The sequence below is a fragment of the Carcharhinus amblyrhynchos genome, chromosome 17 (genome assembly GCF_965287045.1).
Source record: "Carcharhinus amblyrhynchos chromosome 17, sCarAmb.v2.hapA, whole genome shotgun sequence".
In the NCBI taxonomy this organism is placed as follows: domain Eukaryota; kingdom Metazoa; phylum Chordata; class Chondrichthyes; order Carcharhiniformes; family Carcharhinidae; genus Carcharhinus; species Carcharhinus amblyrhynchos.
Window position 1 is genome coordinate 51,549,753 of NC_137340.1, and position 13,167 is coordinate 51,562,919.

A 13,167-nucleotide genomic window follows, 5' to 3' on the forward strand; every position below is an offset into this window, starting at 1 on the left:
TGTCTTTTTTTATTCTTTTCTGGGATGTGGACATCATTGGCTAGACCAGCTTTTGTTGCCCATCCCTAATTACCCTTGAGAAGGTGGCGGTCGCCTTGAACCCATGTGGTGTAGGTACACCCACAGTGTTGTTAGTGAGGGAGTTCCAGGATTTTGACCCAGCGACAGTAAAGGAATGGCCAATATATTTCCAAGTCAGGATGGTGAATGGCTTGGAGGGGAACTTAGAGATGGTTCAGCTGCCCTTGTCCTTCTAGGTGTGGGTTTGTAAGATGCTGCCTAAGATGATGGTGAGTTGCTACAGTGCATCTTGTAGATGGTAGACATGGATGCTTTAACTCACAATTAGTCTGAGTAACTCAGCCACATTGCAATAGAAGTTCCAACTGCCATAGTCAATTAGCAGTGGTAGAGGAATAGATTGACCTGAGGGTTGGGGAGGTTTTCTGATGGTGGTCAAAGATATAAGGAGGGATGAGGATTCTAGGGTTGGAGGAGGAAGTTAGAGAGATAGGAAGGATGAGTGTTGTAGAGCTGGAGGAGGTTACAGAGATAGAGAGGTGTGAGTATTGAAGGGCTGGAGGGGTTTACAGAGCTAGGGAGGGGTGAGTGTTGTCGGGCTGCAGCGGGTTACAGAGATAGAGAGGCTTGAGTGTTGAAGAGCTGGAGGGGCTTACAGAGAAAGGGAGGGGTGAGTGTTGTCGGGCTGAAGGGGGAGGGTTATGGGACTGGAGGATGTTGCAGAGATGGAGGCGAGGGTTGTAGGCTGGAGAGGGTTACAAAAAGAGGAGGGGCAAGGGTTGTAGGGCCGGAGGAGGTTACAGAGATAGGGAGGGGTGAGGGTTGTAGGGCTGGAGGGGGTTACAGAGATAGGGAGGGGTGAGGGTTATAGGGCGGGAGGAGGTTACAGAGATAGGGAGGGGTGAGGGTTGTAGGGCTGGAGGAGGTTACAGAGATAGGAGGGGTGAGGGTTATAGGGCTGGAGGGGGTTACTGAGATAGGGAGGGGCAAGGATTGTAGAGCTGGGGGAGGTTATGAAGATAGGGAGGGGTGAGGGCAGTAGGGCTGGAGGGCATTACTGAGATAGGAAGGGGTTAGGGTTGTAGGGTTGGAGGGGATACTGAGATAGGGAGTGTGAGGGTCGTAGGGTTGGAGAGGGTTCCTGAGATAGGGAGGGGTGAAAGCTGTGGGTGGGAATTTTGAACCTGAGGTATTAAGTCAGCAGGAGGCACTGTTGGTCTGTGAGCAGAGGGATAAGGGTGAGTATAAATACTGACACATAGATACAGCAACAATGTTCCTGATGAGTTGGATGATGGATTTGAGAATGGCCAAGGGAACATTGTTGAATCTAGGGGTTGGCAAAGCCATGACTGAGAGTTTGAGTTGCCAGTGGGTGGAAGGGGAGGGAGAAGCTGCTTCAGTGATGGAGACTGATGTAGGTGTCTGTTACAATGAACAGGATACAGGTGTTGACACCCAGCTTGGAATGCCAAGCTTGCAAACAACCTGAGTCCACATGAGACCTAGAGGATAGAGCTTGAAGCGGTGACGGGGCAAAGAATCAATGGCAAAATTAGGTAAAATTTTCTTGTGAAATGAGTGATTAGAATCTGGAATTCACCGACTGGGAGTGATGGGGAGCAGGGTGTGTGTGTGGGGGGTCGGGGGGGTGGGGGGAGAGCGCTGGTAGAGGCAGCCTAGTTTGTAGCTTTCAAGAGGGAATGAGGTAAGTATGTGGAAGGCAGAGGAATGTGGGGTTTACTCTTTCAGAGAATCCTCATCGGCTCAGCAGACTGACTGACCTCTTTCTGTGAATTTAACCATTCTCTGACTGTATCACACAACATCACGTTAATGTCCAACAGGTCTATTTGGAATCATGAGCTATCGGAGCACTGCTCCTTCCTCAGGTGACCTCACCGGAGCAGCGCTCTGAAAGTTAGTAGGATTTTGTCACACTAGGTGTAACCCCCACCATTTGGCCTGTGTTTGCAAAATCCTACTAACTGTCCTGCCTTGAGACAATTCACACCTCTTTAACCTGTGATTATCCCTCTCTGCGCTCACACTGTCTATACCTGTAAAGACTTGATGACTTGTAAAGACTCTCATTCCAACCATTCTTCATATTCCAATTCATTTGTGAACTAACCTCCACTCACCTGGTGAAGGAGCAGTGCTCCGAAAGCTCATGTTTCCAAATAAACCTGTTGGACTTTAACCTGGTGTTGTGAGACTTCTTACTGTGCCCACCCCAGTCCAACGCCGGCATCTCCACATCATGATTGTATCAGACAGTGTTCCAGGTGGGAGCTGGGTAAGGGCAGCAATAAGGAATAATTCACCTAACTTGTGATGTATGGGATCATGCTGTGTACAAAACTGACTGCCACATAACAACTGTGTGATTCATAAGTAATTCACTCGGTGCCTTGGAAACCTAATAAGATGCTATATCAATGCAGATTCCTCATCTCCGAGATCAAATTCCTGTCCTTGTCCAGATTCATTCTCATCAATTGGAAATTTGGGTCAGCGAGATATTTCTGTAAATTGATCTCATTGTTGCCAAGTAAGAGTTGGTTAATAGACAGGAAAGGTTAGAGACGGGTTATTTGGGGAACTGGAGAGGTTCCAGGCAGTGTCGTTGCAATGCAAGCATCAGTCAGCTGAATAATGGATGAAGACACACTGTCGAAGGGATCGATTGCTGATGTGTCTGGATAATTGCGACGATGGTGTAAAACAACCTTGTGCGCTGGAAAAAACACACTGACCAGCGAAACTAAAACATACTCTTCCCTTTTTGTATTTTAGACCCTGGCAGTGGGGGGTCCTCGTGCAAGTTTCACACCTTCTGCTATGATTTTTCAAATTCTTCCTTCCCAGTAGCCAGAGTTATTTCCTGAAGGCTGATAAATAAATCCCTCTCGAGCCCACCCTGAGGCACAGGCCACCCATCACCCTTCCCTCTGGGGTGGCACAGTGGTTAGCACTGCTACTTCGCTGCACCAGGGATCTGGATTCAGCCTTCAGCCTTTGCACATTCTCCCCATGTCTGCGTGGGTTTCCTCCGGGTGCTCCGGTTTCCTCCCACACTCCAAAGATGTGCAGGTTAGGTGGATTGGTCATGCTAAACTGACCCTTAGTGTCCCAAGATGTGTAGGTTAGCAGGATTAGCAGGGTAAATGTATTGAGTTACCTGGAGAGGGACTGGACAATATACTCTCTCGGTGTAGACGTGATGGGCCAAATGGCCTCCTTCTGTACTGTAGGTATTCTATGAAAACATGGCAACTCACCAAAGTTTCTTCAACAGCATCTCCCAAAGCCATCTCCTCTACTGCCTAGAAGAACCTGGGCAGCAGACACATAGTTTAAAGTTTATTTATTAGTGTCACAAGTAGATTTACATTAACACTGCAATGAAGTTACTGCAAAAATCCTCTAGACACCTGTTCAGGCACACTGAGGGAGAATTGATCATGGCCAATGTACCTAACCAACACATTTTTTAGACTGTAGGAGGAAATCAGAGCACCCGGAGGAAACCCATGCAGACACAGGGAGAACGTGCAAACTTCAAGCAGACAATGACCCAAGCCAGGAATCGAACCCGGGTCCCTGGTACTCTAAGGCAGCAGTGCTAACCACTGTGCCACCATGCCACCGGAAACACCAACACTGCCATTTTCCCTCCAAGCTGATTTGGGGCAGCATTGCCACTCCCGCACGGTCACTGTGTTAAAATCCTAGAAACCCCTCTCTCCCTGACAGCACTGTGGGTTGAAGACGGTGACCCACCACCACCTTCCCAAGAGCAACTAAAGGGATGGGCAATAAAACCAGACCTTGTCAATGACACTCAGGTCCCACGAATGAATAAAGAAGATGCAGTCCTCACTGGCACCCCGCATGTGTCCCATCCTGGCTGAGTGGAGTTGAGGGGATCAGATGAATCAGTAGACGAGGAAAGATCTCAAATTTATCTTCCATTATTTGGTAGTCACACAATGTGATGATAATGTTGACAAATCAAAGCAATCGATCTCTATCCACAATATTGATTAGGAATGAACCTGGTCTGAATAGTTCAAGTGACAGACTGGCCCTGATTTCACCCACCCTGGAGTCGGGCTGGATGAGGCTCACAGAACAGCATTCTCTATTGGTCTCAGGTGCGATCTTATGAGCCTCAGGAGGACACGCTGGTAAAATTCCGGCAACTACGGTATTTGCCAACTCCTTTCTTAATTTCCTCTACCTCTATTAAAATATCTTTTCCTTTTCTGTGTCTCAGTCTCAGGCAACGGCAGTGGACGGCTGCTCTTACTATCAATAGGAGCCCGCTGCCATCACCTTGGACAGGGAACGAAGGAGGATCAAGTCCCATGTCACCAGGACCCTCAAGCCCTGAAGAACCTCCTTCTCAATGCTGGAGATGGAACATCGGAGGCAGGGGCTGCGCCCCCCAAAGCAGACACTGGGACAAAGGGAGGGCAGGCTGAACGCTGACTCATTGCGAACACAAAAAATTTTTCACTTACTGTGTACAGGTTAAAAGTGTCACAATAAATGCTATTTTCCAGATGGAAAAGCTGGAATAATACATTAACCATTCACCATGAAAATTCAATCATTGATATCGTGTTTCCAATCAAACCTGTAGCAATTGATATCCGGTCCCTTGTACAATAGAACATTCATTATTAACCATTATATGCCCTTTGGAGAATCATGGAATCATATAGCACGGAAGGAGGCCATTCTGCCCGTTGTGCCTGTGCCAGCTCTTTGAAAGAGCTATCCAATTGACCCCAATCTGTACCCCTGGCCCACCTCACTCGTCCCGTGCATTTTTTCTGATCAATTATTTACCCAATTCCCTTTTGAAAGTTACGTTTGAATTTGCTTCTACCGGATTTTCAGGCAATGAATTCCAGATCAGAACAATTTTCTGCGTTTAAAAAAAAAAATTCCTCGTTTCCCCCCCTCCTCCCCTCCGACAGCCCCTACCCTACCCCTTTCTGTCCATTACTTTAAATTTGTGTCCTCTGGTTATTGACCCCCCTCTAGTGGATGTTGTCAGATTGTTGAGTGCAGATGCTCGTTCGTACAGCAATTATTTTTTGGAAACAAAAAAATGACATAGACGGCAAATAGGATGTCAAGTTGTTCTGGCTTCTCACGCGGGGAAATCGAGAAGTGGAAATTCGGAGCACAGGAGATAATGTTTTAACTGTAATTTCTCTCTGTGAATGTCATTCCCATATTCTGGAATGCTCCTCACATCAGCAGGAAATTATTACTGGAATAATAATGTGTCATCGCTAAGCATTATTTTTATTGGAAGATAGTTGAGGAATAAAAATCAGAGTAAGTGTTGCCACCACGGTGCTGGCTAATGAATCAGAGCCAGGGTTGGAATTCTGGCAGGGCTCAGGCCAAACTGAATCAAATTCAGTAAAAACTCAACTAGCCCGCCACAAATTGTTTATCATTGGATCCTACAATGCAGACGGAGGCTATTCAGCCCATCGAGTCTACACAGACCACAATCCCACTCAAGTTCTATCCCTATAACCCCATGTATTTACCCCAACTAGTTCCCCCATCCCTCCAAACACTAAGAGGCAATTTGGCATGGCCAATTCACCTAACCTGCACATCTTTGGACCGTGGGAGGAAACCGGAGGGAATCCACACAGACACAGGGAGAACACTCCACACAGACAGTGACCCGAGCCGAGAATTGAACCCGGCTCCCTAGCGTTGTGAGGCAGCACTGCTAACCACTGTGCCACCGTGAACTCATGACTGAGATGGCAATAACGGTCCAGATTTTCACCGCGTTGGGATGACTCTGGGGCCATTTGTGTGGGCCAGTCCTGAATCCGGGATTCCCGACTCCATTCCCAGCTGTCTGATTTTCAGGAATGCCTTTCAAGGGTTGATTCCTGTCAAATGCCCGCTTCCGGCACTCCTGACCTGGTTCCATTGTGGAGATAGGCATGTCCCACCTGTGTAATTTTCACTATCTTTTTTACAGAATCACAACCCCTCAGAGGAGAGTTCTGGATGAGGGAACCTTCTAAAAAGTAAGTTCAAAATGTCCACCTCACGCGCCCTACAGCAAGTTACACCCCCACCCCCATGGCTCCACTTGAATCATAGAATCATAGAACCCTACAGTGCAGAATGAGGCCCATCGGCCCATCAAGTCTGCACTGAATACAATCCCATCCAGGTCTTACCCCAATATTCCTACATATTATACCCACTAATCCCTCTAACCCATGCATCCCTGGACACTAAGGAGCAATTCCTTAGCATGGCAATCAACCTAACCCACACACCTTTGGACTATGGGAGGACACCGGAGCACCCGGAGGAAACCCACGCAGACACAAGGAGAATGTGCAAACTCAACACAGACAGTGACCTGAGCTGGGAATCGAACCCAGGACCCTGGAGCTGTGAAGCAGCAGTGCTAATCATTGTATTACCGTGCCACTTATCCACAATGCTAAGCTTTGCCCATCCATCCAGTCCCATGGTGCCTATTCCAAGTTGTGTCACTCCATCCACCCCGCCCCGGCCCCTCATATCCCGTTGCCAAACTTTGTTCTTCAACCCACCGTCCCCCCCATGACCCTTCACACCAAAGCTATGGCACTTCCATGCCTATTGACTCACATTGTACATATACATTGTATGAACCCTATAGTGACAGAAGGATGGGTTAAAAAAATGATTTAACATAAATAATTCATTCATAACCTTCTACTACGATAAGAAAAACTAACTTCCTTAGAGGCAATAAAAGTCTGAATTATCCAGACCCTTTAAAGTATCAATAAGAGAAACCAAAGGTCCTTGAATCCGCTTAACCTTGTATAAATAAACATCGTGAAATTGACTGCAGACATCAGACCGCCTGAGCTGAAAGTCAAACAATGTTTCCTCTTGGGCACAGCTGTTTCCACCAGAGTAAAGGTTGTCTGGACTCTCAGCCAAGCATACATAATGAGGCTTGGTAAGAGCCAAGATATCCATTACTATTATCATTGGGGGCAGGAGGTGCCATGGGGAATGGCTGAGGGCATGGATGGGGATTGGAGTATGTAGGTATGATAGAGCGTGTGAGGTCAGGGCTAGAGGCCCTTCCTGTTTTTAACTGGGATGAAATCGAGGTGGGTATTTTACACAGCCGACCTCCACACCCAGTAGCTGCGGCTGCCTCCAAATCTTTTCTCAGATCAGCTGGCCCAACCTTGCACCTGCCCCCCCCCCCCCCCCCCCGGCCATGAAGATCTGCTTTTGCAGGCACTTCCTCCTGAGGTGAGTGGGATGGGCCAGGAAGCTTCCTGACTCCCATTACCTGCCTGAGAGGTGAAAATTCTGATAAAAGCAGGATTATCGCCTGAGCCAAGTGTAGTGAGTGGAGAATTATTACCCAATCCAAAATGAATCCCAATCACTGACAACAGCGCAGGCTCCAGATGTGATTAGAACATAGAACATTACAGCGCAGTACAGGCCCTTCGGCCCCCGATGTTGCGCCGACCAGTGGAACCAATCTAATGACCCTCTAACCTAAACTATTCCAATATTATCCATATGCCTATCCACTGACCATTTGAATGCCCTTAAGAGAGGATTATCCAATTCCTTACTACAAAAAGACTTGTAATAATATTACATTCAGTCAATCTGTCACTTATTCAATTTCCATCAAAATCCATGTCGCCATCTTCATTCTTGTTGGGTGTCATCACTCAGTGTGGATGAGATGTTTCCCAATCCTCAATGAAGGCCAATGTCAAGTTGTCAAGCCTGACACAAAACATGTATCTTATACAATGAAGCAGGTGACAATGGCTTAACTCAGTGGAAACAGAGTGTAGAAGATGCAGCTATAACATTTCGAGATTATTTGGGAGCAGAAATGAGAAGAAATGGTATTTGTGTGGAAAGGGAAGGGTGGGGTCTCTTCCCACCTACCTCTCAATAGCCCTGTAAGCCCAATGGTCTAAGAGGGAAGGTGGTCAGATCTTGACAAGCAGCTGCTGGAAAGGCAATAGATAAATAATATTGTAGCCCTCAATGCTAGCGAGACCTGTACAAGGAACAGAAGGAGTTACATTAAAAGGAAACAAACAATGATTATTGATTCCTTCAAGTGTTAGCAATAATTCCCTGATTTCCATAGAACCATATAATCCCTACAGTTCCAAAACAGTCCATTGAGTGCATGACCCACTCTCTGAAAGAGCGTCCCATCTAGGCCCTCCCCATAATCCCGTGCATTTACCACGGCCAACCCACTTAACCTGCACATCTTTAGACTGTGCATGGAAACCCACGCAGTCATGGGGAGAACAAGCAAACTCCACACGTACAGACAATCACCCAAGGCTGGAATAAAACCCTGGCACTGTGGATCAGCAGTGCTAAGCACTGTGCCGCCCATGCCACCCTTTGGAACAAGGAACCTTGAATGCCACCAAAGGTCTAGTGGCCCTAACTGGACCTAGTGTTGCGCACGTTGTTCTCCATCAGAGTTACACACCTTCAGAGAGGACGAGGAATACAGGTCAGCACACACACTCACAAATACTCGGACAGACTTGGAAATTGATGCACAGACTCAAAGATAGATGGACAAACAGGTGCATCTTTACTGGGGTGGGATTTCCAGGTAAAGATGAGATTTCCAGATAGAGGTGAGTGGAGTTTTAAACAAACCTCCTTTAAACTGCTGCCTCACAGCTCCAGAGACCTGGGTTCGATTCCCGGCTTGGATCACTGTCTGTGTGGAGTCTGCACATTCTCCCCATGTCTGCATGGGTTTCCTCCGTGTGCTCCGGTTTCCTCCCACAGTCTGAAAAATGTGCTGTTAGGGTGCTAAATTCTCCCTCACTGATTCCAGAGTGTGGTGACTAGGGGATTTTCACAATAACTTCATTGCAATGTCAACGTAAGCCTACTTGTGATACTAATAAATAAATAAAGCCAGGGATCGAACCCGGGTCCCTGGTGTTGCGAGACAGCAGTGCTAAGAAATTCTCAGTGCTGGCTGAGAAAGATGGAAGCTTTTCTCTCCAGATAGTGGGTAGAATCACTCTACCTAACAGATTCAGAAAAATATTCACAAAATAAAGCATTCCAAGCATTTTGTGTCATTGGGACATTCCAAACGGCGAAACTACTGAACATATTGAAAAAACATCTCCCCTGAACACAGTCATTCTGTCACGTTGAATAATGTCTTTGTGTGTGTGTGTGTGTGTGTGTGTGTGTGTGTGTGTGTGTGTGTGTGTGTGTGTGTGTGTGTGTGTGTGTGTGTGTGTGTGTGTGTGTGTGGAGGGGGGTTGGGGGGGAATGGGGTGGGGTAAATTGATCCAAATTCATTTTATAAACGGTCATGATATTTCTTTTCTGAATAATGAATGATGAAAAATATTACTGGAAGCAAAAAAATCACATTACTGCTGCATAAAATATCAGTGATCTCATGAGAGTGCAGGCTGGAAACAAGCCTTCAATTACATGTACCTATTTCATTTTCCATTACAAAACTATTTAGATTACTTTCACAATAAAATATGTTCTGCTCTGAAACAAAATCAGAATTATTGATTTTTTTCCTGGTCTTATTTAATCTTAAACATTTCTGTTGCTTTCTGACTTTCTTATCACACCTGGCTCTTTGGCGCTGGCTAATTCTGGGTAAGTTCTATTTTCATCGACTCACTCACTGCACTGAGCCATCGGGGGTTTTAACCAAAGTGACTTGATGATGTCCCTCTTTGAGTTAGGGACAGGGCTTCCATTTAAAGTTTATTTATTAGTCACAAGAAAGGCTTATGTTAACACTGCAATGAAGTTACTGTGAAATTCTCCTAGTCGCCGCACTCCAGCACCTGTTCAGATCAATGCACTTTCAGACTGTGGGAGGAAACTGGAGGAAACCCACGCAGACACAGGGAGAACATGCAGACTCCACAGAGACAGTGACCCAAGCTAGGAATCGAACCCGGGTCCCTGGTGCTGTGAGGCAGTAGTGCTAACCATTTACCATTTATATTCACCATTTATATTTACCATTTATTTACCATTTATATAGATGATCTGGAGGAGGGAACCGAGTGTAGGGTGTCGAAATTTGCTGATGACACCAAGATTGGTGGAAAGGCAAATTGTGCGGAGGGTGTGGAGAGTCTACAGAAGGATCTGGATAGGCTGGGCGAATGGGCCAGGAAATGGCAAATGGAATTTAATGTTGGCAAGTGCGAGGTGGTCCACTTTGGTAGGAATAATGGTAGGAAGGATTATTACTTGCGTGGAGAAAAACTGCAGCAGGCGACGGTGCAGAGGGACCTCGGGGTCCTTGTGCATGAGTCGCAAAAACCCAGCTTGCAGGTGCAGCAGGTGGTCAGGAAGGCGAATGGGATGCTGGCCTTCATCGCGAGGGGGATTGAATATAAAAGTAGGGAGGTCTTGCTGCGGCTGTATAGGGCATTGGTGAGGCCGCAGCTGGAGTACTGTGTGCAGTTTTGGGCGCCGTACTTACGCAAGGATATTTTGGCCTTGGAGGGAGTGCAGAGGAGGTTTACTAGGCTGATGCCGGAGTTGAGGGGGGTTGAGCTATGAGGAGAGGCTGAATAAATTAGGCTTGTACTCGTTAGAGTTTAGAAGAATGAGGGGAGATCTCATTGAGACGTATAAGATGATGAATGGGATGGATAGGATAGAGGTGGAGAGACTCTTCCCGCTCAGAAAGGATAGTAGGACTAGGGGGCACAGCCTCAAGATAAAGGGGGGGCAGTTTAGAACGGAGTTGAGGAGGAACTTCTTCACTCAAAGGGTGGTGAATCTCTGGAATTCTCTGCCCGTTGAAGTGGTGGAGGCTGCCTCGCTAAATATTTTTAAGACGCGGGTTGATGGGTTTTTGATAAAAGAGGGGATTAAGGGTTATGGGGAGAGGGCGGGAATGTGGAACTGAGCCACGACAGATCAGCCATGATCTTATTGAATGGCGGGGCAGGCTCGAAGGGCTAGTTGGCCTACTCCTGCTCCTATTTCTTATGTTCTTATGCTCTAACCACTGTGCCACCATGCATTTGGAGTCACAACAAAGAGTGTAAGAGCAGGATATTGCAGCCTCACTCATTCTAAAACTGTAAAATCTCGCCCAAGTTCAACAGTCCCTCCCACTGTCCACTCCTCACCCGCTCTGATTCCCATGGCGGGCAGGGTGGTAAAATTCTGGCCTATATTCCAGCAGAGAAAACTTGGACAGCAGATAACAGCAAAGAGTCTGCTAAAAGCTCCATAATCTAAAGTAAATGGAACTCACAAACTAAACTACAGCAACATCCACTGATTAGAGCTGGACTATTTCCCCAGGAAAATGCAGTGAGTGGAGGATAGTCATAAACAAACTCTGCGCAGCGACAATCAATCCTGGTCATTTGTATCTATGCAGGAGGGGATGATTTTCCCAAAAAGAAACTAAAGGTGGGAAAACGGGAGATTTTCCTGCCCGTTTTCTGGGTGTACTGAGTGGGATGGATTTGCGGCACTGCATGCATCACAGAGTACCACGAGGTGATTTATGCTGGTAAGGAGGGGCAAAGCCTATTCCTGCTGGAGATGCTGGTATCAATGAGCTGAGGGGGCCATTGCGCATGCGCCAATCTGTCAGTAGGGAGGTTGGCACACGCACACTGCATCCCCCCTGCACCATTGCCAGCCTCCTGACCGCTGGTCTCTCGCTGTTATCCCCAGCCTCCACCCTCTCGATTACCAGCCTTCCCGATCACACCACCCTGGCCAACCCCAATAGCCAGCCAGCGATTTCCATATTGTAATCAGCCTCGTGCTGATTCCTGGTGCGAGGCTAATTACCCTTTTAAAAAAGGACCTGGCAATGTTGGGATGCTGGACACCAGTCGTGACTCCAGCTCCAGTCCCCCTGCTGACAATTCCTGGCCTGCTGCACTATTTGGGCGGCACAGCAGGCTGAGAAAATCGTGCCCGTGGGCTTTGGACAATTGATTCAATCATCTGCAGTTCACTACAGATGTGGAGATGCCGGCATTGGACTGGGGTAAAACAGAAAGAAATCCCACCACACCAGCTTAAAGTCCAACAAGTTTATTTGTAGCAAATGCTGCAAGTTTCAGAACAGGCTGTCCCTTCGTCAGGTGGGTGGGAGTTCTGATCACATGATTTGATAGCCAAGTTCTGCACACATGAGAATGGCCTCAACCGGGATCTTGGGTTCATGTCACACTATCTGTAACCCCCACAATTTGCCTGGACTTGCAAAATCTCACTAACTTTCCTTCTGGAAACAATACACATCTTTTTAATCTGTGCTTAAAGCTCTCTCCACTCACATCACTTTAAGAATTGATTAGCTGTAAAGACTCACACTCCAATCATTTTGCATGTAAATTGAGTTTGTGTCTTTGTGCCCTGTTTTTGATCAGAAAAAGTAATCTAATGCCAGGGTTTTCTGGCCCTTTCCCATCAGTTGGCTCTTCTGATTCCACCAATCAAACGCCCACAGCAAGTTCCCCCACGACGGGGCAGGCGTGTCACACAAAAGCCTGTAGACATCGGCAGGGCCTAAGATACCATCGGTGGTCAATGGTTCACTATATCCTGCTGCCGCAGGAAAGCCCACCTGGGGTTAGGGGCAGAGGGGACAGTGCCAACTTTCAAAGTTTTCAAGTTTTGAAATTGGGCAAGCGTAAAAAATAATGACCTTATTATAGGAGACTGGAGTACATAGGGAATTCTCTGCCCCTGAGGGTGGTGGAGGCTGGATCATTAGAAGTATTTAAAGTGGAGGTGGATAAATATTTGATCAATCAAGGAATTGAGGGCTAGACCATAACACCATAAGACATAGAAGCAAAATTAGGCCATTCGGCCCATCAAGTCTGCTCCACCATTTAAGCATGGCTGGTATTTTCCTCATCCCCATTCTCCTGCCTTTCCCCCATAACCCCTGATTCCCTTATTAATCAAGAACCTATCTATCTCTGTCTTAAAGACACTCAATGACCTGGCCTTCACAGATTCACCTCTCCCTGGCTGAAGAAGTTCCTCCTCATCTCTGTTTTAATGGATCATCCCTTTAACCTCAGG

The 13,167-nt window shown here is 47.0% G+C and overlaps 1 protein-coding gene across 1 annotated transcript in view; it reads left to right on the top strand.

Moving 5' to 3' along the window:
- Nucleotides 1–7,270, top strand: part of LOC145354508 (zinc finger matrin-type protein 4-like) — a 400,098-nt gene extending 392,828 nt beyond the window's left edge. The window contains exon 8 of the mRNA XM_080205937.1: nucleotides 4,304–7,270. Coding sequence (XP_080062063.1) covers nucleotides 4,304–4,345 — 42 coding nt within the window. The 3' untranslated portion in view covers nucleotides 4,346–7,270. The remainder of the gene's footprint in view (nucleotides 1–4,303) is intronic.
- The last annotated feature ends 5,897 nt before the right edge of the window (nucleotides 7,271–13,167 follow it).